This window comes from Scyliorhinus canicula, chromosome 17 (assembly GCF_902713615.1).
Source record: "Scyliorhinus canicula chromosome 17, sScyCan1.1, whole genome shotgun sequence".
Taxonomy (NCBI): Eukaryota; Metazoa; Chordata; class Chondrichthyes; order Carcharhiniformes; family Scyliorhinidae; genus Scyliorhinus; species Scyliorhinus canicula.
In genome coordinates, this window is record NC_052162.1 from 46,824,874 (window position 1) to 46,852,642 (window position 27,769).

General features: G+C 45.1%; 1 protein-coding gene across 2 annotated transcripts in view; it reads right to left on the reverse strand.

Moving 5' to 3' along the window:
- med12 (mediator complex subunit 12) overlaps nt 1–27,769 on the reverse strand; it is a 207,604-nt gene that overhangs the window by 137,179 nt on the left and 42,656 nt on the right. For both annotated transcript variants that reach the window (XM_038776304.1, XM_038776305.1), the window contains exons 5-7: nt 19,273–19,448; nt 18,513–18,623; nt 17,681–17,953 (exon numbers count right to left, since the gene is read on the reverse strand). In XM_038776304.1, coding sequence (XP_038632232.1) covers nt 17,681–17,953; nt 18,513–18,623; nt 19,273–19,448 — 560 coding nt within the window. The remainder of the gene's footprint in view (nt 1–17,680; nt 17,954–18,512; nt 18,624–19,272; nt 19,449–27,769) is intronic.

Genomic DNA, 27,769 nt, shown 5'->3' on the forward strand with positions numbered 1-27,769 from the left:
AGGCTGAATTTTATCTCCACATCTCTTGATGATCGATATTGAACTCCCTCACCCAGAGTACATTCCCTAGCCATCCTCAGTGCTTCCGTCAAGTGGTGTTAATCACAGAGGAGTACTGATTCAACAGCTAGCGGAGGAGATTAATCAGCAGTGTGTTTCCCTGCCCACTTCTGGTGACAGACCAGGGATGATCATGGAGAGACATTGTTTGTAAGGTACAACTCTGTACGTATGACTATAGAACATAGACATAGAACATAGAACAGTACAGCACAGAACAGGCCCTTCGGCCCTCGATGTTGTGCCGAGCAATGATCACCCTACTCAAACCCACGTATCCACCCTATACCCGTAACCCAACAACCCCCCCCCACCACTTAACCTTACTTTTTAGGACACTACGGGCAATTTAGCATGGCCAATCCACCTAACCCGCACATCTTTGGACTGTGGGAGGAAACCGGAGCACCCGGAGGAAACCCACGCACACACGGGGAGGACGTGCAGACTCCACACAGACAGTGACCCAGCTGGGAATCGAACCTGGGACCCTGGAGCTGTGAAGCATTTATGCTAACCACCATGCTACCGCACACACGGGGAGGACGTGCAGACTCCACACAGACAGTGACCCAGCTGGGAATCGAACCTGGGACCCTGGAGCTGTGAAGCATTTATGCTAACCACCATGCTACCGTGCTGCCCTATGTCAGGCAGTTGCATGACAAGTCTGTGGGACAGCTCTCCCAACTGTGGCACCCCAGATGTTCGTGCTTTGCAGTGTTCGCGGGACCGAGTTTGCCCTTGTGTATCCTGTACCTAGGTCAATGCCAAGTGATCCTCCAGTTTTATTCCTTGGTATTGTATTGGTTTTACACAACTGAATGGCTTGCTAGACCACTTCAGAGAGCATTTAAGAGTCTGCAGTCACACGTGGGATGGCAGATTTTCTTCTCTTGATGAACATTCGTGAGCCAGATGGGTTTTTATGACAATCAAAGAACAAAGAAAAGTACAGCACAAGAACAGGCCCCTCAGCCCTCCAAGCCTTCGCCGACCGTGCTGCCCGTCTAAACTAAAATCCTCTACAGTTCCAGGGTCCATATCCCTCTATTCCCATCCTCTTCATGTATTTGCCAAGATGCCGCTTAAAAGTCAGTATAGTCCCTACTTCCACCACCACCTCTGGTAGCGAGTACCAGGCACCCACTACCCTCTTGTGTAAAAAAAACTTGCCTCGTACATCTCCTCTAAACCTTGCCCCTCGCACCTTAAACCTATGCCCCCTTGTTAATGACCCCTCTACCCTGGGAAAAAGTCTCTGACTATCCACCCTGGCTATGCCTCTCGTAATTTTGTAGACCTCTATCAGGTCGCCCCTCAACCTCTTATCGTTCCAGTGAGTACAAACCGAGTTAATTCAACCTCTCCACATAGCTAATGCCCTCCATACCAGGCAACATCCTGGTAAATCTCTTCTGCACCCTCTCTAAAGCCTCCACATCCTTCTGGTACTGTGGCGACCAGAATTGAACACCATACTCCAAGTGTGGTCGTTTTCAAATTTAATTGTTTTCGTGGTTACGATTACGGATGCTACCTTTTTAATTGCAGACTTATTAAATTAATTAAGTGAGATACAAACCCATGTCTCCACAGCATTAGCCGGGGCCTCTGGATCATTAGCCTGGTGATATTACCACTACCCAATCCCCTGCCCTCTATGGCATCCAAGATTGTCATGAAACCTGCTGCTTTTCTAGTTTTTAAAAGATTCAGTTATACAATGACAATGCATTTAAGGCCTTTAGCCCTCAGCAAATCATAACTCAACATGTGCCTCAACATGTGCCAGGCACCACCATCACCATCTCTGGTTATGCTCTGTCCTTTCCACAGGGCAGATCCATCAGAGATGGCGGGCGGCACAGTGGTACACAGTTGAGGGGGAGTTGCTCCTGGAATTCTCAACATTGACTCCGGAGCCCATGAAGTCACATGGCATTAGGTCAAATATGGGCACGGGAACATCCTGCTAATTACCTCCTTCCACATACACTCAGCTGATGAATCAGTACTCCTCCATGTTGAACACCAATTAGAAAAAGCACTGTGGATGGCAACGACACAGAATCTGAACAAGGACATGGAAAACCTGAGGATTGGGAACATTTTAGAATGCAACAAAGGAGGACCAAAAAACTTACAGAGAACAGAATATGAATGTAAACTAGCAAACGACTTAAAATGGACTATAAAAGCTTCTATCGGTATGCAAAAAAAGGTTTAGCCAAGACAAATGTGGGTCTATTATAGGCATAGTTACAAGGGTTTATAATGGAGAAAAGAGAGATGAGAGAGAAGTTAAATGATTACTTTGAGTTTTCTTCACTGAGGAAGATACAAGAAACTTGCCAGGCTAGAAATCTAAGGGACTAGGGAGAATAAGGAATTGAAGGAAATTAGTATTAGCAAGGGTGCATTGGAGAAATTAATGGAACTGAAGGTTGATAATTCTCCAGGACCTGATAGCCTACATCCCAGAGTGTTGAAAGAGGTAACTATGGAGATGCATTGGTGATATCGACCAAAATTCTATAGATTCTGGAACGCTTCCTGCAGATTCTGAGGCAGCCAATGACACCCAATAATTTAAGAAGGGAAGGAAAGAGACAACAGGGAACTACAGGCCTGTTGAACTTACATCATTGGAATTGAAGATGCTGGAATCTTTAATAATGGACGTGACAGACGCACACTTAGATAATAACGATCTGATTAGGCATAGTCAGTATGGATTTCTGAATGGAAAATCATGTTTGACAAAACTGTTGGGAGATATTTCAAGGATGTTACAAACAGAAGTGATGTAGGGGAATCCTGGTGCATAAAACACAAAAAGCTAGAAGTTCAGCAGGTAATAGGGAATAAGTACAAAAATAGTAAAGTCTTGCTAAAACTATACAAGGCACTCGTTAGACCAGGGTTTTTCAAACTCAGGGTCGTGACCTGCGGGTGGGTCACGGGCGGATGTCAGGAGGGTTGGGAAGCGATTGATCATGGCGTTCCCTATTGCAGGAGAAGCACCCAATGGCCGCAACCAGCTTTTAGGTTGAGAATGTCGGTCGTGACTGCCAGCAGCCGCAGCATTTTGCCTTGCTCCATTTGAATGGCACCCAGATTATTTAATGGAAGATTAACTTTACAACATCACATCCGGCACCCTGTTGTTCTGCTGACCAATAGGAGGTGGTGGGGGGCGGTACTTCCGGCATTATATTCTAGGACTGTTGGATCTCAGAACCTGTGAAGGACACAGAGAGCGGCCAAATGATGTTTGTGAGAGGGGTGAGAATGGCGGGTCTGAATGCTGGCAGTCATCACCAGTTCACTGGTGTCCACAAGTACCTCAATGCCTACACCATTATAGGGAGGAGGAAGTATGTGAAGTTGCATAAACAGGGATTGCGGTAATTTGTTTGTTCTTCAAACTGAGATCCAGCAATCACAGAAAAGAAATGATGTGTCATTCTACTCTGGGGCAGGACAAGTGGAATTTTAAGGATCAGCATGTGAAACCTGTGCGAATGTGTGAAACCTCTGCGAACGTGTCACTAATGGTATATCAAGTTTTCAGCCTTCACAAATAAAACTTATGGGACACCATGTGCTGTTTAAAAAAATAAAAAATGCCGTCTGCATGCATGCCCCATCAGGCGGATCTGGCAGTACGCAGGCCCGGTGTCCAACGTGGCAGACGGCCACCTCTTGATGTCAGCTCCCTGTCCCAGTACCGTCTCCTCCTGACATCAGTGCGCTGTCCCAGGACTAAATTTCTTTTGAAAACTGGCAGAGTCTTCCCACCAGAACTGGCAACGGAGGGGTCACGTAACTGGCACGTTCGCTGACGACATGCAATCCGTGCTTTGGCTGCGAAACCATGGAGGAGAGGTTCCTCCATTTTGCAGCTGTCATCAAGCAAGCAAGAGGTGTGTGAAGAACTCAAAATGGATCAGTTTGTAAGAAGGAAGAGAGGGTCAGGGGTGGGGGTGGGGGGAGGGGGGGGCTCCGAAGGGGTCTGGCCTGCGATCGGGGCCACCAGTCGCCGGGCTGGCCTCTCCTCATCCGTCCGTCCCCGGCCTACATTACACGTGGCCGGCCCCTGAACACCCACGCCATATTGCGCGGGGCCGGCGCGCGCAAGAAGTTCCCCGCGCATGCGCAGGATTGAGCTGCTCCAACTGCGCATGCGCGGGTTGGCGCCGCATTCATTTGGCGCCGCGTAAGGATGCTGGAGTGGCGTCAACCGCTCCAGCGCCATGCTGGCCCCCTATGGGGGCCAGAATAGGTCATGCCCGGGCCCTGTTCGCGCCGTCATGATTCTCCATGGAGCGGGGAATCACCCCCTATGCTTCCCAGTTAGTTCGACCACTGCAACAATAAAGGACAGTTGCAATGTTAATTACTTCCTGTCTACTTGTGTTGCAAGGGCCCTTCCTGTTGACTCCCTTATTTCCTCTTCCTTTTTTTTGCTGTTATAATTTTGATCCATGGATGCATTATGGCTGTATCTCTTTGAGTCGAGCAGAGGAAGTGAAGAACTCAAATGTTACAATGTGGTACTGTGCTAGCCTTCGTACAGCAGAATTCAGACGTGTTGGCACCCAAGAGATCGGTGGAACACAGTTCAATTGGTTGGCGGTGGCCAATATATTGATCAAAGGCTGCATTCCTCCCGGTAAAAGACGGTGACTGGATCCTACACAAGTTAAATGATTTTCAGCTAACTAAGGAATACACAGTCAGGTCCTGGAGATTCAGGGGAAAGGTGTGCAGTCTATCTCTCTCGTTTTCTCCAGAAAAGCTGCATAGGTTCTGTGTTTCTGAAACCTGAATGAATCTACAATGAAAATCATTACAGACTGAAAGCTAAAACTTTGAACTGAAAGCCTAGGTTGAAGGAAGATGTGCTAAAGAATAACCACCTGAAACAAACACTTTTTACTTTCATTATTATTTTTATACCCCTCTGCATTTGTTTGTCTGAAGTGTGTTGAGGGCGGAGGCGAGTTAAAGGTGGGGGGGGGGGGGGGCTAGGAATTAAATAATAGTTAACCTGTTGTATTGGCTGCATATTTTAGTTATTATTATTAATAAAATTAATTGTGTTTAACTTGACAACCTGGTGACTGTACTTATTGGACAGCCAAGGGCCAAAGACTTTGGATGCTTTTCTGGGAATTATTTATTAACTTCAATTGTGTTGCGACTCTGGGTCAAGTGGGGCTGGAACGGACCGCGCACGAATGTACAGTATGCTGACTGCAATGTACCATGGCCAAAAATATAAACTGGACAACCGACCTTTACGGAATTCCACTTGAAAAGTGAAATTAAAGCATGATAACTTTAATTTTCACCTGAACTGCATGTTGAATTTGCACTGCATGACAGAAAAGGGCTGGCAGTTAAATGCAGGGACTTGCACCATTTGGAACAAAGAGAAACCTGTCAAGAGTGGTTAGAAGAATAATTGCAGCTGTTTGGAAGATTTTTTTAAAAATGCAATCTGAAGCACTGTTCCTTTAAGTTAAAGAAAATCTGGGACATTAAAAAAGACAGAAAAAAGCTAGTAAAAATAAATTTCAGTTTGATAAAAAAAGGCTCCTGATCAGACTACGAGCCCACCAGGGCTCCCAAAGCATGGGAAACAGAGAAACAGTGAATGTTCTATCTGGGTACAAAGAAAAGCAAACTTTCTCAAATCGCGCAGAAAAACAGCTTGTTGCTGTGCTTGAACCAGCAACTGAGATGCTTTGAAACATTTTGAAAACACAGCTATGTTACTGGTGAGCTGGCAGAACTTCAAAGGTGCAGGAAACTCAGCAGAGAAAGCCGACAGCTGCATGACAGCTTTAGTAAGAAAAGTGGCTTGAGCTCTTTGCAATACATTCAAAATGCATCACAGCTACTGACAAAGAAGAGAAAATAAAAGGCTGTGTTACAACACCCTGGGCAAGTCTGTGGTTAATTCCAGCCACACTCATCCCGGATTCCGGTCACAACACAAGTGAATTAACTAATGATTCTTATAAAAATTCCCAAAATCTTTGGCCCTTGATTGCCCAATAATTAGTCACCCGGTTTGTAAGTTTAAACACAATCACTGTTTATTTATAATGAGAACTATAATGAAATAACCAGCAAATAGAGTTGGTTAACTATTAATAAATACACAACTACTTTAACTGACCTCCCCACCCTCAACACACACAGGGGCAGACAAGGGCTGAAAAAGATGTTGGTGGAGGGGATAGAAAGTAAGTGAAAGAGATAGGATTCTTTGCTTCATAGGATGGTTCTTTGCATGCTTTCTTCACAGTACCCTTGTAGATTAGTGTTTGTTTTGCAGCCTGTACTCAACTTTCCTGGAGAGGCAGTGTCTCTGTTTCATCAAACTTTGCTTTTAGCTCTTGGATCGTCTTCTTGCCTCTGTAGTTTAGAAAAATGCAGTACTCACAGGCAGCAGGCTTTCTGGAGAAAGATAGTCGATTCACACCAGCTTTTCTGGAGAGAGTTAGCAGATTCTGATCTTTGTCTGTACAGCCTGTATTGGCTCTCCTGTAGATAGATTCACTCAGGCTCACTCGCAGTTCAGAAACACAGCCTTTCGGAGGAAAATGGAGCAGCACCTTTCCAGAGGCTGCCAAGAGTCAAACTGAAACCAAGCTGAAAACCTCGGGACTCTGAACCATCCCATGGAGATAAGATGCAATCGCCACCTGTTACCAGGCAGAGCATAACCTTTCAGGTCAATCTGTCGGCCGTCAGCCAAAACAATCAAACAAAGTCTCAGCCCATCTCTTCTCACTGATGCCAGTAAGTCTACAACTCCAGTTTGAACCAGCACAGACTAATGTAGTGATCCCTCCTGCTGCTGAAATCCCCTGCTTGAATTAAAGATACAGGCTACTTGCCTTAAATACACGTGTTTATTAATCATCCATAAATCAAAAATATAATGGCAAAGAAAAAGAAAAGGGAAATAATACAGCTGAAAATGGCCACAGTTAATAGACCAACTGAACATTCTGATGAGACCACTGAACCGTGGGGATCCTATGTTGAACTTCTCTAGCTTTTTGCCTTTGCAAATGGAATTGAAAATTATAGAAAGGTGGTGACTTTCTAAAGTGTGATGGGACCTAAAACTTTTGGTTTTTAAAAAGCTTGGTGCAACCTGGCAAACCTGACACAAAATCATACAAAGATGTTGTGAAAGTTCAGGATTTTCCCCTAAGCCACTTGGCACAGCAGTAAGATTTACGTTTCACAAAACAAACCAAAAAGAGGGAGAACCAATTGCTCGGTATATTGCAGTATTCAAAGGGCTCACTGAACATTGTGAATTCAATGAAGTGCTGAATGATATCCTCCATAGAATATCATAGACAGGTTAGTCTGTGGTCTTAGTAGTGAATCAATCCAGAAATAACGCCTGACAGAGGCTAACCTCACCTGTCAGAAAGCCATAGAGTTTGCAGTCTCCACGGAGCTGGCCGCAAAAGAGGTAGAGCACTGAATGCATCAACGAGTGAATGTTACAGCTGATCGTGCACACAAGATAGCAAGCAGCCGAGAATGTTAACATTATAGAAAGCCTTGTCACCATACATATGAATGTCAGTGCAGAGACCTTGAATGCTGTTAGTGGCAAGAAGGGACACATTGAACATGACTGTAAAAATCAAAAAAGACGTACTGAGTCACAAAGGTCAACCAGAGACACTGGAACCTAGTGTAATGAATCTCATGTCATACAGCAGGAACGCGACAAATGTGACACTGAGCTTGAAGGAGAAGGCCCCTCTATATCTGGTCAGTGACAGATAGTTCACAGAACTACTGGATAACACCTGCTGGAGGACAAACCAATACCTATGGAACTGGATACGGGAGCAGCAGTTTCTCTGGTCTCAGATGCTGTATATGAGGAAAATCTTAAACATCTCCCCTTGATGCTTGCAAAAATTGTTCCGAAAACATATATGGGAGATTTGTACCTATGATGGGCAGAATGGAAGTTAAAGTGCAACTAAATGGATAGACTGTTTAGTTGCCTTCCACCACATACAGTGGTAACTTAACAGCTTTAGCTGGACTGTCATGGCTGGAGAAGATCTGGTTGAACTAGGTGGAAGCACATAGCATTGCAGTGGAAGAAACAGGTCCGACAGCTGTTATGCAAAAACATGCTGTTACTTTCAGAGAAGATTTTGGAAGCATGAAGATAACTACCGTAAAATTGAATATCAAATCTGATTCAACCAAAATTCGGAAGTTCACAACCGTGCCTTATGCCATACGACCCAAAAGTTGAAACTTACAGCAGGTGGCACGGTGGCACAGTGGTTAGCACTACTGCCTCACAGCCGGGGACCGGGGTTCAATCCCGGCCCCAGGTCACTGTCCTTCTGGAGTTTGCACATTCTCCCCGTGGGTCTCACCCCCACAACCCAAAATTGTGCAGGGTACATGGATTGGCCATGCTAAATTGCACCTTAATAGGAAAAATCAAAAATAAAAGTTTCAAAAGTTGAACCTTACCTGGAGCATCTGGTCAAACTAATAGTCTTGGTACCAATTCCCATAGTGAATGGGGAACATGCACCGTTCCAGTGCTCAAGAAAGATGGCTCCATATGCATCCAGGGGTATTTCAAGGTTACTGCTAACCCAGGGTTTCGTGCTGCAATATTCACTTCCCCAGCTGGTCTGGCTGGTGGTCAGAAATTCAGCAAAATAGACCCCTGCTAAGCCTACTTACAAATGCATGCTGATGAGAAATCATAAGAATATCTTACCATCACGGCACACAAGGGACTGTATAGATATCGCAGTTTGCCTTTTTTGAACAATGCCTGCTCCAGCCATTTCAGAGGGCCATGGACCAGATCCTGAGTGGCTTGCCTGGAGTTCACTGCTACCTTGCTAACATCTTGGTAATGGGCAAGAGTGATGAGGATCATTTCAAGAATTTGGATGCCACCCTACGAAAGTCAGAGGAGTGTGGCCTAATGGTTCGCAAAAACAAAGATGAGATTTTCAGCCCTCTCTAGAATATCAGCATCATTGATGCTGCTGGGCTTCACAAAGCACCTTCCAATGTCGAGGCTGTTGTAGATGCCCCAACTCCTCATAATATCAACCAGCTTTGTTCACTGTTAGGCCTGCTGAATGGTGACAGATTAATTTAGTTGACAACCCAGTTGAAACTCCTGCAGGAGCTATGTGCCAGAACAAAGCCTGGAAATAGACATAAGCGTGTGATGCTGCCTTCAAGAAGGCTAAATCAGCACTGAAAGATTCCGAGATACTGACATCACTTTGACCCCTCTATACCTCTACATCCTGCATGTGATGCATCACCCGATGGTGTTGGGGTCGTTGTCTCACACATAATGCCCTCTGGTGTTGAGAGGCCCAACACCACGGACTTTAAATATAGCAGAGAGCCAATATGCTCAAATCAAACACAAAGCATTAGGGAATTCAGAAATCTCGCCAGCACCTGATTGGACAGAAATTCCCGATCCTGACTGACCATCGACCACCCACCTCAATATTTGGTCAGCACACAAGTATTCCTTCTTTAGCTTCAAGCAGGGTGTAGCGTTGGGCTTTGATGGTGAGTACCCACACACATGACATAAAATATCAAAAATCTATCTTGAATGGCAACACAGATCGTCTTTTGAGGCTTCCCCTACCAGTTAGACATGGGAACACTTCTCAAAAAGACATCTTCTACTTTGCACACATGGAGAGCACACCCACCACTGCCATCTAAATCATGAAGGTCACTCTATTGGATCCAACGTTGTCCAAAGTCATTGATCTTGTGATGCATGGCAAACTCTTCTCATTACATCCCAGTCTCACCTGAATCTCATCCTTACATTTCCAGGAGGATGGAGATCAGTCACTTCAGGAGGTTTACTTTGGGACAAGCGAGTTATTATTCCACCAACACCCAGGGTACCAGTGTTGAACCAACTGCATTCAGGACACTTTGGAATAGTTTGCATGAAAGAGATTGCCAGAAGCTACTTTTGTGGTCTGGCCTGGACTAGACCAAGACATTGAAACTCAGGCAAGATCTTGTTCTTTATGTCAGAGTGTGAGAAACATGCCTCATTTGGCATCCCTCCATCCATGGAATTGGCCAGAAAATCCTTGGCAGCACATCCATGTCGATTTTGCTGGTCTATTTCAAGGAGCAATGTTCATGATGGTTGTGGATACTCATCCCAAATGGCCAGGAGACTCAGTGATGTCCTCTACAACTGCTGAGTACAATTCAAACTCTAGAAGAAACATTTAGTCATGCTGGTTACCAGAACAAAATTGTGACAGACAATGGACCTCAATTTGTCTCACAAGAGTTTGAGAATATTTTAAGATGAAATGGAATTCATCACCTCAGCACCATTCTACCCATCCACCAATGGTTTAGCAGAGAGATTTAATCAAACCATGAAACATGCCTGAAGGTCGTCGCAAGGACATTCCTCTCCATTTGCAAGTTCCTGGACACATTTATGCTGACCCACCAAAACACATCACACGTTATGATTAAAGCATCTCCAGCATTCCAGCTAATGGACAGTAACTGTGCACGTGCTTTGCTCTGCTGAAACCAACAAAAATGCAACAAGTTGTGCATGATCAACAGCAGAGCCAAGTGGAGAGAAGGGCACAAAGATCAAAGCCAAGAATTTTCTGTTTAGGGCTAGACGTTCTAGCATGTAATTATGCTTCCAGAACCAAATAGGTTCCTGTTGCTCAGGTAGGATCCATTTCATACATAGTCCAACGGCGAATTATCTCACCTAGCGGAGACACGATGATCAACTGCTGTTCAGTCAAGCACCATCTAAGGATGCACCTCTTATGGAACAGCCTGATTTCACCACTTTGAGTGAGCTATCTCCAAGTCAAGGAAAGCTGACTCTAGTCTCAACTCCTCAGTTTAGTTTGACTGAAGTTGAAGTCATCTCACCTTAATCGGCATGAGGCACAATTTCAGATGTAGCTACAAGCCCTAAATTGTCACAAGTCTCCAATGAACATTACTTTATAAAAGCACAAGAAATCCGCTGCAACCCACACTGGGAGAGAAGAACCTGACCTTCTGAGTTATCGTTAAGGCAAATCCAGGAATTTTATTGAGGCAATCTACCCTCTTTCCCTAATTCAGAAAACGTTTTGCTAAACTGACCTTTCCAATAAGGGGGGAGGAAATGTATTGAATGTCTTGTCTGGCTTGCTGTACTTTACAATCCATTTTTTCTTGTTAGTTCGACTGCTGCAGAAACAAAGGACGACTGCAATGTTAATTACCTCCTGCGCCTACTTGTGTACTGATTGACCTTGAAAAGTACCAGGACCAAAACCATAATAAGGGGAGTCAGTGAATGTGTACTTGGATTTTCAGAAGGCTTGCAATAAAGTTCCTACAGAAGTTGGTTGGCAAAATTAAAGTATATATGATAGAAAACAATACACTAGTATGGTCAAGATTGGTTAATAGGCAGAAAACAGAACAGAAATAAAGGTCATTCTCGCATTGGTAGGCTGTGACTAGCGAGGTACCACAAGGATAAGTCCTTCACCCCAGCTGTTCACCATGTCTCTCAATGATTTGGATGTGAGGACCAAATGTGAAATATTTCCATGTTTGTGGATGACACAAAGCTAGGTGGGAATGTAAGTTAGAACATAGAACATAGAACATAGAACAGTACAGCACAGAACAGGCCCTTCGGCCCTCAATGTTGTGCCGAGCCATGATCACCCCACTCAAACCCACGTATCCACCCTATACCCGTAACCCAACAACCCCCCCCCCTTAACCTTACTTTTATTAGGACACTACGGGCAATTTAGCATGGCCAATCCACCTAACCCGCACATCTTTGGACTGTGGGAGGAAACCGGAGCACCCGGAGGAAACCCACGCACACAGGGGGAGGACGTGCAGACTCCACACAGACAGTGACCCAGCCGGGAATCGAACCTGGGACCCTGGAGCTGTGAAGCATTTATGCTAACCACCATGCTGCCCTGCTGCCCCTTTGTGTCATCCACAAACATGGAAATATTTCACATTTGGTCCTCACATCCAAATCATTGAGAGACATGGTGAACAGCTGGGGTGAAGGACTTATCCTTGTGGTACCTCGCTAGTTGTGCGGAAAATTCAAAGTGGCTTCAAGAGAATTTGGACAGACTTAGTGAGTGAGCAAAATCATGTCAGATGGAATACAATCTAGAAAAACGTGAGGCTATCCCATTATGGTGGGAGAAACAGATGTGCAGAGTAGTTCTTAAGTATTGAGAGATTAGAAAGTGTAGATGCACAAAGGGATTGGGTGCCCTCGTCAATAAATCAATGAAAGCTAACGTGCAGAAATAGCAAGCAATTAGGAAGGCTAATGCTAAGTTAGCCTTTATCGCAAGAGGCTTTGAGTACAGGACTAGCAAAGTCTTCTTGCAATTGTATACAATAATGTTTAGACTGCACCTGACATACATACTACGTCTAAAAGACATGAATCCACAGACATGGAAGGCCATAGCAAAAGCTGCTGTGAAACTTTCAGCATTAAACAATTCACTAATCCCATTTGCAGGTTCCATAGTCTTGGAGTGCAAGTACAATCAATCCTGCTGCGTGTCACAGATGTTCTACACTGTCGAGACTAAAGGCCCAGCAATCAGAGGTCTACCAGCATGCTGCGACCTCGCATTAATAACAATCCATAAAATGAGACAGACCTCATAAAGCAGATCAACCTCAGAAACTAATTCTATAACCTAGTTTCATGATCTAACACCAAAATATCCACTGTTCTTGCAACAGAATTGGCAGACTCAAGAGAGCTGAAACATTACACTTAGCAAAGAATACAAGTCTGTCAACTGACCCATCATGTGAGTGCAGCATCCACTTACAAGACAAATTAAAGGTTGAACTGGACAAAATGGAGAAAGGTGGAATCATTAAACGAGTACAAATTCAATTATGTCTGTTGTAAGGACAAATTCATTCCCATTCCAGCTCCTCAACAACCATGCAGTCTTATTGCATCAAGGACTAGATCCCAAATGCAACCAGGAACAATATTCAAGAATGATAATCTCACAGATCATTGTGAGCTATCAAAGAAACATCTAGGCAAGGGCATACCAGCAGGTTACTCTACACTTGAGAGATTCATAGATTCACCTGTCCTCTACACATTTATGCAATAGAACAAAACAAAAACATGTATTGTAAATATTTATACATTTTGGAAGCGGGGAGATGGAGGGGATATATCTTTAAAAAGGAAAGGGGATGTTGTAATAAGTCCTTAAGAGATGGCAGCATGTCATCACTAGAAGAGTATCATGTGATCAAGTCTCAGTTTTGTGCGCGAGAACAGATATTTTCAAGCTTTCGATCCATGTATATCTGTTCTCATGTACCTAGTTAAATAAATTAATCCGCAACCTGTTTACCTAATTCCTTACGAGTGACTGGTGCCTCTATATCACTGTGAAAACATATCACCCTCCATCATGTTATGTGGCACAAGCTGTGCTGAATAGGATAGATTTAGAACAGATCTAGCAACAAACCCGGGGCAGCCACGAGGAGCTGAGATATCAGAAGCAGCAGAATCGTATTCAAACACAATCCGTAACATCATGGCCTGGCACAATCCCTCACTATCATCACTATCAAGACAGGAGATCAACCCTGGTTCAATAAAGAGTGCAGAAGGGCATTCCAGGAGCAACCCCCAGCATACTTTAAAATGTGATGTCAACCTGGTGAAACTACAACACAGGACTACTTGCATGCCAAACAGTAGAAGCAGCATGTGACAGAGCAAAGCAATCTCACAACCAATGGATCAGATCAAAGATGCTAGCAGTGACTGGTGTTGGCCAACTAACTCACATAGAATCGTAAAATTTACAGTGCAGAAGGCCATTCAGCCCAACGAGTCAGCACTGGCCCTTGGAAAGAGCACCCTCCTAAGGCCACACCTCCAGCCTATCCCCGTAATCTAGTAACTCCACCTAACATTTTTGGACACCAAGGGCAATTTATCATGGCCAATCCACCTAACCTGCATATCTTTGAACTGTGGGAGGAAACCGGAGCACCCGGAGGAAACCCACGCTGACACAGGGAGAACTTGCAGACTCCCTGCAGCAGAGGAGGCTTCACAAATATCCCCAGCCTCAACGATGGGAGAGATCACCATGTCATTCCAAAATACAAAGGTGAAACATTTTCAGCCATCTTCAGCCAGAAATGCTGAGTGACTGTTCATCTCAGCTTCCTCCCGAGGTCCCCTGCATCACAGATACCAGTCTTCAGCCAATTCTTTTCGCTCCACTTGATATCAAGAAATGGTTGAAAACTGGACACTAGACAACATTAGAGTACTAGTACTAAAAACTTGTGCTGTGGAACTAGTTGCACCCGTAATCAATCTTTTGCAGTAAAACTATACTGGCATCGACCCGACAATATTGAAAAAATAGCCAGCAAGGTCCTGTCCACAGAAGAGCAGAAAAAATCCAACCTAGCCAACTACTGCCGCATTCTTTTACTCTTGATCATCAGCAAAATGATGGAGGGTGTTGTCGACAGCACAATCAAGCAGTACAGCATTTACATTGAAATTACAGCCTTGGTCCAAACATGGCTGAATTCCAGTGGTGACGTGAGAGTGATTGCCCTTGACATTAAGGCTGCAATTGACAAGAGTACGGCAGCAAGGAGCGCAAACAAAACTGAACCTGGGAACCAGGGGAAAAAACCTAGTCATACTGTTCTTGAAAATACAGAAAAATGTGTCATTTGAAACATGGAAGTCTGGCAATATCTGGTCTGAGAGGGTACAGGGAAAGATCCCACAAAAGGTTAATAGCAGCTGCAAAGAGCAGGATTGTAAAATGCAGATTATCAAACACACAGGTTTCATGTGGTAAGCTAAAACAATGGCTCACACCTTCATGGAATGTAACTATCTCAGGAAGTATCTGGAAAGGCATGGATGAGAGTTTCAATTGACGAATGTTTAAAACAGGCAGGTCTTTCAGTTAAATTTTAGCATACAGCTAAAAGCAAAGTCTCACACCTTCATGGAATGTAACTATCTCAGGAAGTATCTGGAAAGGCATGGATGAGAGTTACAATTGACGAATGTTTAAAACAGGCAGGTCTTTCAGTTAAATTTTAGCATACAGCTGAAAGCAAAGTCTCACACCTTAATTGAAATAAACTCTTAGTAAACAGCTGGAAAGGATGGAAGATGCTCAGTCGAATTTGGTGTAAATTCTAAAGGACATCAAGTCAATTAAAAGAAAATTGGAGACGACCTGTCTACGGGAGACACAATTTGAAGTCAAAATCAAAGGCAAAGTTATGAGCTGGGGACAATTGGAAAATTAAGCGATTCAAAAGCAGGAAGTGGAGGTAACACCTATTGAAACCGGGGCGTTTTGTAATCAGATCTGAGAGGTGACGTTATGCGCAAAGTGGTTGGTTGTATTTGGATGTTTGCATCAAGGATACTTTTTGACAATCAAAATGAAACAAGCTCATTTACAATAAAGTCGTTAAAACTTGGTCACTCTTCGAAAGAGAATATAACCCCGAAGAAAGGGGACAGCGAGAAGAGCCAGCTCTCACAGCTCGGTGCATGGGAAGGATAGGACACAGCAACCGAGTTCACCAGCGAATACAACTCAAGAAGACAAGATTTTAAGAAGATCGATTGTCAAGGTGGGCCTGAAGGTCCCTTCAACCAACAGGAAGGATCCCGAAGCAAGATCTTTTTTCCTTTCTGTAAAGAAAGTGTTTGCAGCTTTTAAAAGAAAAAATAAAATAATAAAATAACTTAAATTAACCTGAAAAAATGGTTATTAGCCTACTTTACTTCCTTAACAACGCAGGACCCAGGACATCGATGCTACTAAGGGGTAAGTAGGTAAAATTCTTCGGTGAAGGTATGGGTTATACTGGGGGATAACTTGAAAATATAGTTTGACCTAAATAGCACCCACCGAAGCCTGCATCGGAGTCAGGGAGTGAGAATCCCTGTTCACCATTTAGAATATCGACCTTTTTTTGGTATAGGGGGAATTCTAAGAATAGTAGTGAGTTTTAAATTCAATACCAAGCACTAAGGCAGATGTTGTGGTTGCTGGAGGTTAATCAGCTCAGTTCCAAGACATACCTGCTGCAGTTCCTCAGAGTAGTGCCCTAGGCCCAACCTTCTTCAGCTGCATGAAAGGGTGTGAGAGAGCGCGAGCAATGAGAGGGAGCGAGCGAGAGAATGTGTCTATGTGACTGCGGGTTTTCACTCACCCTCACCCACACACATACTAACACCCACTCACGCAGTGGGTGTGGGTGAGTGAATAAGTGAGCTGGACACATACCCTCTCATAATCTATAATAATAATAATATTTATTGTCACAAGTAGGCTTACAGTAACATTGCAATGAAGTTTACTGTGAAAAGCCCCTAGTCGCCACATTCCGGCACCAGTTTGTGGGGAGGATTCAGAATGTGTCCAAATTACCTAACAGCAGTTCTTTCGGGACATGTGGGAGGAAACCGGAGCACCCAAGGAAACCCAGGCAGACACAGGGAGAAAGTGCAGACTCTGCACAGACAGTGACCCAAGCCAGGAATCGAACCTGGGACCCTGGCACTGTGAAGCAATAGTGCTAACCACTGTGCTACCGTGCCGCCCAAATTATCATCTTCATTAATTACCCATTATTTAATTTATTGCTTTGATTTTTTTTGCTCAACAAGTTTATTTTATTCATACCTAAATTTTTATTTTTAAAATTCACGTTCAATGTTGTGCTATACCTTATCTTGCCAAAACCTGCTCATCGGCACATTGATTGAGAAGAAAATTGAAATGCGGCCCCTCATAAATTGACCATATAAATTCTGTGGCTACAAGAGCAGATCAGAGATGGAGAATTCTATAGCAAATAATTAACATCCTGACTCCCAAACGTCCGTCCACATGACAGACGTCAGAAGTGTGATGGAATTCTCTCCACATTCCCGGATGCATTCAGCTCAGTACCAATGGACAAATCAGCTTGTTCGATTGCTACCCCATCCACCACCTTAAACATTCACTCCATCCACCGTTATCGCACAGCAGCAGCAATGTGTACCATCTACAAGATGCAATGCAGCAACTCTGACACTTTCAAAATCCATGACCTCTACTACCCAGAATTAAATGGGCAGCAGATGCATGGGAATATCACCACCTGCAAGTTCCCTGACTTGGAACAATATCACAATTTCTTCACTGTAGCTGGATAAAAATCTACACCTACATTACATGGACTGCAGCAGTTCAAGGCGATGATTCATTGCCACCTTCTCAAGGGCAATTACAAACTGCCAGCAATGTCCATATAGCATGAAAAAATGTATTAAAAAGTATGCAATTTAATGAGAAATCCTCTTTTTCTATCTATTTATAAAGCCTATTTTGTTTCATTTGGAAAAAGATAATGACTACTTGGCATTAGCCCAATCAGAGGCAAGATAAAGAATACTTCATTTCAGACCTACCTGAAGCATGCAACTTAATCCAAACACAACTGGCCGATGCTGCGGACAAATGTAAAAATCCATGAATGGAGATTGAGGCTGGTTAGACCCATTGGTTGGTGGTGTTGGAGTTGGAGGCAAGGCATTTCCAGTGGGTGCAGCCATCACATGGGACTGATGTCCTCCTGTTACTGCATTGTTACCACTATCCCCAAGCAACATGGAGAGACGTCGTGTACAGAAGTAAGCCAAGCGTCTCGACAGATATGCAGATTGCACAAACTCTCCAGAGTACTATACAGAGCAGAAAAACAGGGAAGGTACAAAGTCACAAACCATACTGACTGTTAACATCCCACAGTTACTAGATCTATACAGATGAACATATTGCGATTTAACACACCAGAAGCACACTAATATTTGTACATTGATAAATGCAACAGTATTAATAGGTTTGTTATTGCGACTTCAGTCTAATGTTGGGTGCTTAAAATTTCAATGCTGCAATTGTTGAATTATGGAATGCCCGATCATATAATTATAGATTTTGTCTTCTGCCTCAATCTGTGCAATCCTGGTTATTAACCAATTTGAGATAAAAAAAAATTAGGAGCATTACGCAAGAAAATGTACTGATACAATTTCAGAACACATTGGGTTAAATATCAATTTCCTGTGGTATGATGGCAGCTATAAATTGAATAAGCCTTGTGATAGCACATGTTAACCCTTGCAGAGAAATAAAAGCTTCATATTTCAGCTTTGTATATATGACAAAGTTATTTGAAGTTATTTTAATAAATAATAAGCTTTAATTGCTTTCTGCAGCAAATACATACAGGAATTTACTCACCTGTAACATCAGTGGGAGCAACAACTTAAGAAGTTCATCTTCCCCTGGCCGGATCTTCTCAAAGCATTCAAGAACCCAGGTCAGGAACTCGTGTCTGTCCAGCATTCCATCCTGTAGCCAAAATGAGATAATCAGGGGTATATAAATAAATTTTTTCATTTTATATTTATAACAAAGTCAGCTTGCTTCATTTAACACAACTAGTATGAAAGTCAAAAGATTGTGAAATTAAGGGCCTCCCCAGGACTGCAGCATATGATCAGCTTCTTTTTTTTTAAATTGGGAATGCGGGCACTGGTAGGAAATCGGTATTCATTGCTCATCCGTACCTTCCCAAAATGACAGAGTGGTTTTCTAATCCCTTTAAAAAAGCATGATGAATCATCCATTCTGTGGACTAGAGTTACAAATACATATAGGCCAAACCAGATGGTGATGGCCAGTTCCTTATCCTGAAGAACATGAGTGAATAAGTTCAGCTTTAATGCCAATTTGGTAATTGTCATTGCAATCTTTTTCTTGCAGCTAGCCTTTAAATTTCAAGACTTAATTGAATTCAATAACACAACTTCTTTGGTAGGGTTTGAACTTCATAAAATAGAAGGAAGTCTTTCATTATATCAAATAAATAAACATAAATTTAATTACCAAAACTTAGACCATTCTCGTTTCCAATTAGTACTGCTGTCCCGCCAAAATAAATTTATACAGTTCTCTCACTGACTTAACTTATACATATACAACAAAGTTTGCATATTACCTGAAACATATAAAGAGCCAATTTTTCATTATATTCCCATTGTTTCATGGCCTGCTCCACTTCAGGAACTGTGGGCTGTACTGGTGTCCCACAATTCTGCGTAGACATCAGTCGATAGGACTCAGCGATCTTCTGCAGCTGTTCCCAAAGGTATTTTGTGATGATTTGAGTCCACTCTATGGGAGGCAATTAAGTATCCTGTATTTAGGCATTTCTTCGGCCAACATACATTTAAACTCAGTATTAGAATTGTACCCCAAAGAGGTAGAATATTCACCTATCCATGCACTATGCACTGTGCCTTGACATGACAACAAATAGTAGAGGCCTACCCAGAGGAAGGAGGAAAACTCAAAGTTACCTCCAGCCTAATCTTGTTTCTCAATTTATATTTTTAAAACATTGGCAGAAGCATGTAATTTTTATTTTTTGGGGCCCAAAGTGTATTTTTTTAAATAAGTACACCAATTGCAATTATAGAATTGTCAACACACACTCCAGAGCTACAGCTGTCGTGTGGAGCTGGAGGATGGACTGTTGCAAAATAATTCATGATATTCTGTTACATAACTGATCACGACACAAAAAACTTTCATCAAACATTTTTGGAATGATAACAATAGAAATGAAAACCTAACAAGAAGCTTACAAAATAGCCTATCTCCACTGAGTAACCTATGATTTTTACGTGTATAAGTTCACACACACAAACAGATGTTTTTAAAGAGACAAAATGCACCAACCATTCAGCAGTGAATTGTACTGGACAACTGCTAAACAAATACATTTTATTCTTTATTTCTTGATGCTTCAAAAAAAAAAAATTCTGATGAAGAAATCTCAACTAGAATAAAGCATTGCACTCCCATCTTAAAGTTCAGTTCAAGCATTTAAGCTCAGATACCCATTTAATAACAAACTGAATAGCATTCCTTTGTTTAAAAGCTCATATTTTACTGCAAACATTCTCATTTTCATACTTAAATGTATAAATGACACTGGATTTCTGAAGGAGTTTAAAAGGGAGGTTTGGCTTTCAGAATCAGGAAGAATTACATCCTTTCCCACATACAGCAACTACACATGGCAGCAAGCCACATAGAATCATAGACTTCCTACAGTACAGAAGGAGGGCATTTAGCCCATCAAGTCTGCAATGACCCTCTGAAAGAGCATCTTACTTAGGTCCACTCCCCACCCTATTCCCGTAACCCCCCTAACCTTTGGACACTAAGTAGCATTTTTAGCATGGCCAATTCAACTAACCTGCACATCTTTGGACTGTGGGACGAAATCGGAGAACCTGGAGGGAACCCTGGCAGACACGGGGAGAAAGTGCAAACTCCACACAGTCACCCGAGGTCGGAATTGAACCCGGGTCCCTGGCGCTGCGAGACAGCAGTGCTAACCACTGCGCCACCGTGCCTACCTTCACAGCTCTATTTGATATAGAGAAGGCAAAGTAAATATTTTCTTAAAAATAAAGCAAAGTACAGCAGTCTCAAGATGCAATGTTCAGAACATTACGGTTTGCCCCAGCCGTGTCATGCTTTGAGCCACTCAAGCAGTCATTTGCATGGTAGAAGGCTCGAGAGTGGCAACACAGTAGATCATGGTGTACACATCAGCCTGGCGTACAAGACAACCCCATAGTTTCACCACCAAAAATCATTATTTTGCACATACTCAGCAAAAGGCGAACATCCCCTTTCAGCGATGAAATGCTATACTCACATTAGTTAGCTTCAATTTTTAACCTCAAAAGTGCCTTTTAAAAATTGTACATTTAGTTGGCACATTGGATCAAGGCAGCGATATGGGCTGAGTCATGGAAAAATGCACGCGAGTTTAAGACACACCCCATAGAGCAGATCATTCATGGTATGGCAAGTTATGAACAGAAATGGATCCCCCAGCAAAACAAATGAAGTACGAAGCTGCTTTCAAGCTGATGAGTTTTTGCTAACTTGTCTAATAGCTGTACTGTGAGGGAATTTGGTGTTAGTGAAAAACAAGGGCAAGAATGGAAGAAGGAATTTGCCCGAATGAAGATGACCAAGACCTAGAATGCCACAAGAACAGGGCCAGCCACTGGTCTGATCTCGAGAAGAATGGACTGAAATGGGTCCTCAACAATTGGTCGAATGCAATGAGCATATATGTCCTTACGTGGGTCAAATCAATCAAACCAAGTCCAGCAAAGATTTTAGGCCAACAGGTGTAATAGCTTCGAGACTACCAATAGACCTCAATGCCAAGATTACCAATTTCCAGCAATTCATCATAACACATTGGTAAAAACACAAGTACCCTTTAAGTCACATCAGCAACTTGGATGAAACACCCAGAAATGTCAATATGCCCAGCAGCCAAACTGTGGAGTGGAAAAGTTTGAAAATAGTTCTAGTGAAAACGACTGGATGCGAGAAGAAAATTTCCTGTTGGCACGAGCCTGCATGGCCGACAGAACAAAATTACAGCCTATGGTAATTTCCAAATGTAAAATCATGCCAAGCATCAAGTTTCCTTTGGAGTTTTTTGTGCATATCAATGACAGTGGTTGGGTGGATGAGGATGGAGTGGTTATGGATCAATAACATGTGGAATATGAGTTCTGTTGACCTATGTAAAGAAGCCATGATGTGGAGATGTCGGCGTTGGACTGAAAGGAGCAGTGCTCCGAAAGCTAGTGACTCGGAACAAACCTGTTGGACTTTAACCTGGTGTTGTAAGACTTCTTACTATGTAAAGAATGCAGCTTATTTACGTAAGACATGCCCAGATCCCATGTAATTGATGAGATCAAGAAGTGGCTGCGGAAAAATAACATGAGTCAGAGGTCAAGGGTTTGTAGATCCAAGGTCAGGGGTTTGTAGGACCAAATCAGATTGGTCGGCTTGGGTCAGGCCCACGAGTGCAATCAAGGGGGGGGGGAAATCAGGATCCTTGGGAGTGATCAGGCTGATGAAAAATACTTTGGAGAACTTACAATAGTTACCCAGAAGAAAGAAAAGGTGTTAGTGCTTCTAATATTTTCTGAGTAACTATTGGTGTTACCCTGGCAGAACCATCCAAATTGTGATTTAAATTGCATTTTCGGATGTTCGTAGCACAGGGTAATTGTCCGAAAAATGTTTGCACTTCTGGGCAATTGCTGTGCAAACATTATCTGTGAACATAAGAGAGATTCCCCAGCCCATCTTTGGGATATCCACCAAATCTAACACTAGGGAGCTCAAGTTAAGGCCCATTAGTGCATCAAGTGTCATCAGATTGTTCAAAAGTGCAGAATATCCAACTCAATGAATGGAGAGGAAGTGGATTTGCTGTGGAAGATTGATTCTGAAAGCAATGCCATATCTGATCCAGAATGGGATCCTTATAATGATGTTGATGGAACCATCAATTCACCAGACACGTGTTTCCGATATGAATCTAGGCTTTAATCGACTTACTTCAGAGCCAGCCTGTTACCCGTTGATGAACTCGTAGTGAACTCAGGCTGACTCTGGACAAGGGTATTTATACAGTTAACTTGGGGGAGGAGTCGTGGGCGGAGCCAAGGGTGGAGCCCAGTACAAGTTCCTGAGTGCTCCCAGCGCTACTCCCCCTAGTGGTAGGATAGCGCTACTGCGCTTACAAAGACAGTGTGAATTAACATATATACATCTATATTACATTCACCACATTCACCCACTGCAAAAAAATCAAGTCCGGCGGGGGTGGTGGTCTATAAAGTCAGTCTGTCCGGTGGTCGAATTGTCCGCTGTGATCTGCGGAGCACCGGGGTTGCAGCCTCTTGCGGTGGCTGGATGGGTGTTGTGTGCTGGGGTACGATGGCGGACTCCAGGGAGGGTTGTATCCGAGCTTCATACTCTCCTGGTTCGACCGGGAACTGGGGGCTGGCCGGCACGGAACTGGTGGAGCAACCTAGTGGGCTCTGGAGCGCAAGGGGGCGTCAGCATGGGGTGTAGGGTGAGACGTCCTTCTGTGGGGGTAGAGGGGGCGCTGGATCCGGCGGGTGCCAGATCCCGGAGGGATACTGTGTCCTGACGGCCGTCAGGGAACTCGACGAATGCGTACTGGGGGTTGGAGTGGAGCAGGCGCACCTTTTCAACAAGGGGGTCGGTTTTGTGCCCCCTGACGTGTTTCCTCAGAAGTACGGGGCCCGGCGTCCTCAGCCATGCTGGAAGTGAGACCCCCGTGGTAGTGCCCCTGGAAAAAATGAAGAGCCTCTCGTGAGGGGTCTGGTTGGTCGCCATACACAAAAGGGACCTAATAGCGTGGAGCGTGTCTGGGAGGACTTCCTGCCACTGGGAGACTTGGAGCTTTCTAGACCGGAGGGTCAGTAGGACGGTCTTCCAGACCATCGCGTTCTCCCTTTCCACCTGCCCGTTCCCCCTGGGGTTGTAGCTGGTAGTCCTGCTCGAGGCAATGCCCTTGTCGAGCAGGTACTGACGTAGCTCATCGCTCATGAAGGACGAACCCCGGTCGCTGTGTACGTAGCTGGGGAAACCAAACAGGGCGAGGATGCTCTGCAGGGCCCTAATGACTGGGTGGGAGGTCATGTCGGGGCACGGGATAGCGAATGGGAAACGGGAGAACTCGTCTACAAAGTTTAAGAAGTAAACGTTCTTGTTAGTTGAGGGGAGTGGCCCTTTGAAATCAATCGCGAGGCTTTCAAAGGGCCTCGAAGCCTTGACCAGGTGGGCCCTGTCTGGTCTATAGAAGTGCGGTTTGCACTCTGCACAGATCGGGCAGTCCCTGGTGACCGCTTTTACCTCCTCGTTGGAGAAAGGCAGGTTTCGGGCCTTGATGTAGTGGGCGAGCCGGGTGACCCCCTGGTGGCAGAGGTCATTGTGGATGACTTTCAATCGATCAATCTGCGCGCTGGCGCATGTCCCGCAGGATAGGGCATCCGTAGGCTCGTTGAGCTTCCCGGGTTGATATTTGATATCGTAATTGGAGGTGGAGAGTTCGATCCTCCACCTCAGAATTTCGTCGTTTTTTATTTTGCCCCTTTGCGAGTTGTCGAACATGAAGGCAACCGATCTTTGGTCGGTGATGAGGGTGAACCTCCTACCTGCGTGATAGTGCCTCCAGTGACCGATAGCCTCCACAATGGCTTGTGCTTCTTTCTCGACTGAGGAGTGTCGGAGTTCTGAAGCGGAGAGGGTACGGGAGAAAAATGCAACTGGTCTCTCTGCCTGATTTAACGTGGCCGCAAGAGCTACCTCTGAGGCGTCGCTCTCTACCTGAAATGGAGTGGATTCATCCACCGTTCGCATGGCCGCTTTGGCGATGTTCTCCTTGATGCCGTCGAAGGCCTGGCGTGCCTCGGCTGACAGGGGGAATCGTGTGGTCCTAAAGAGTGGGCGGGCTTTGTCCGCATATTGAGGGACCCACTGGGCGTAGTAAGAAAAAAATCCCAAACACCGTTTGAGGGCCTTGGGACAATGAGGGGGAGGGAGTTCTAAGAGTCCGAGTCGGGGCCCAGGACTCCGCTTTCCACGACATAGCCGAGGATGGCTAGTCTGGTTGTACGGAAAACGCATTTCTCCTTGTTGTACGTGAGGTTCAGTTTCTGTGCCGTCTGGCGAAAACGGTGGAGGTTGGCGTCGTGGTCCTGCTGGTCATAGCCGCAGATGGTGACATTGTCCAAGTACGGAAACGTGGCCCGCAGCCCGTACTGGTCCACCATTCAGTCCATTGCTCGTTGGAACACCGAGACCCCATTAGTGACGCCGAAAGGGATCCGGAGGAAATGGAAGAGGCGGCCATCGGCCTCGAATGCCGTGTAGTGGCGGTCCTCCGGGTGGATTGGGAGCTGGTGGTATGCAGACTTCAGATCTACCGTGGAAACGAGCCGGTACTGGGCGATCTGGTTTACCATGTCTGCAATCCTGGGGAGGGGATACGCGTCGAGGAGCGTAAATCTATTTATGGTCTGACTGAAGTCAACCACCATACGGAATTTTTCCCCGGTCTTAACGACCAACACCTGAGCTCTCCAGGGACTATTGCTGGCCTCTATAACCCCCTCACTGAGTAGCCTTCGGGCCTCTGCTCTGACAAATACCCTATCCTGCAGGCTATACCGCCTGCTACGAGTGGCTACAGGTTTACAGTCCTTAGTGAGATTGGCAAAGAGAGGAGGAGGGGGGGGGATTCGCAGCGTAGCGAGGCTGCAGATCGTGAGTGGGGGCAGGGGCCCTCCGAAGCTGAGGGTGAGGCTCTTGAGGTTGCATTGGAAGTCTAGGCTTAATAAGAGTGGCGCGCAGAGTTCGGGCAAAACGTAGAGTTTAAATTTCGAGTAGCTAGCGCCTTGGATTGTGAGTGTCGCGGCGGTGCGCCCCTGGATCTGGACTGAATGGGAGCCTGAAGCGAGCGAGATAGTTTGCTGCACAGGGAAAACGGGGAGCGAACAGCATCTTACCAGGTCTGGATGTATGAAGCTCTCCGTGCTCCCGGAGTCGAAGAGGCATTGCGTTTTGTACCCATTGATATGGACCTCTGCCATCGAGTTTCGTAGATTCTTTGGTCGTGATTGGTCCAGGGTGACCGCGCTGAGTTGCGGGTAGTCGGCGGCTCGATCAGCTGTGCTGGAGCGGCCCTGTGATGACTGCCCTCTGAGTTCATAGTCGAATTCGAATTCTTCCGCAGGGTTGTCCGCGCGCGGAGATGCCGATCAGGCCCGTGGGTCGCACGTGGCTGGCGGCGAGGAAGATGGCGTCCAAGATAGCGGCCCCCATGAGTCGCACGTGGCCGGCCACGTGGTGGAGGTTTTCCAAGATGGCGGCCTCCATGGATCGCACGTCGCTGGAGGAGGCGGAGTCGGGGCATAGGCCGCAGTGTTTCGGGCCCCGTGAGTGACGAGAGCGATTACTGCGAGTCGCTGGTGAGTTGGAAGCTGTGGTCCTTTTTGCGAGGCACACTCTTGCGTAATGGCCTTTTTGCCCGCAGCTGCTGCAGGTCGCGTTGCGGGCCGGGCAGTGCTGCCACGGGTGTGGGTTTTGGCCGCAGAAATGGCAGGCTGGAGCAGCATAGTGGCTGGCTGGGGCAGCATGGTGGCTGGGCGGCCGCGTAGCACAGGCCTGGGGGATTCGCTGGTCGGGGGCCCATGATTGGGTCGCGGGGTCCGCGGGGAACGAGTTAAGGCTGCGGAAGGAGACCTCCATTGTGGTAGCAGCTTCCACAGTCGTTTCTAAGTCCTGGGCCCCCTTTTCCAGCAGTCGTTGGCGCACATAGTTAGACCTGAGGCCCGCTACAAAAACATCGCGTACCGCCAATTCCCTGTGTTCAGCCGCGGTAACCGCTTGGTAATTACAGTCATTGGACAAATTATTGAGTTCCCTTAGGAATTCGGCGAGTGATTCTGTAGGCCGCTGGCGGCGAGTCGTGAACACATGGCGAGCGTAAACTTCATTAATGGGCCTTACATAAATTTTATCGAGAACTGCTAGCGCCGCAGTATATGAACTGGCTGAGTTTAGTTGCGTAGAGATTCTGTGGCTCACCCTCGCGTGTAGTAGACTTAGCTTCTGATCCTCTGTCGTTTCAGCTGTGCTCGCTTCGGCCAGGTAGGCCTTGAAGCACCGGATCCAGTGGGAGAAGATTTATTTAGCCTCTGCATCCTGCGGGTCGAGTTCCAGGCGTCCAGGCTTGAGGGCCGATTCCATATCGATCTTTACTGTTCTTAAGTCGATTAAATTGATGGAACCATCAATTCACCAGACACGTGTTTCCGATATGAATCTCGGCTTCAATCAACTTACTTCAGAGCCAGCCTGTTACCCGTTGATGAACTCGTAGTGAACTCAGGCTGACTCTGGACAAGGGTATTTATACAGCTGCACTAGGGGGCGGAGCCAAGGGTGGAGCCCAGTACAAGTTCCTGAGTGCTCCCAGCACTACTCCCGCTAGTGGTAGGATAGCGCTACTGCGCTTACAAAGACAGTGTGAATTAACATATATACATCTATATATTACATTCACCACTGATGTCATAGCCAAAGTGACTCAAAATTAATTTGATGAACTCTTTGCATCAGATACCAAAGGGAGTGAATTTGACAGTCTTAAAATGCTTTGATTGGGGTTGAAGGTCTCTTTGTATAATTAATTTATTCAATAAACCATGTCACATATTTCGATATAGCAACAATCCACAGTGGCAGTTCATATTTCATATTCAACATATGTCGATCCCCGTTTTAGGAAGAATTTGTGGAGGCTGCAACGGTCAATTTAAGACTTTTTTTGAACTTGGCTTGTGAAATTCCATAATCAAAATATCTTTCCCCATGTAATTCCCCCAAGTGTTATGATTTCTTGAGCTATAGAGGTCAGAAAGGTCAAATGGGCGGCACAGCTAACCTGGAAAGTAAACTAATAATTAGAAGTGAAGTGTGCATGGACACTCATTGAGGATAATGGCCACTCAAACAAGGTACCAAAAGAGATTATACCTCAGAAAGATGATGATGCCTTCAGGAGA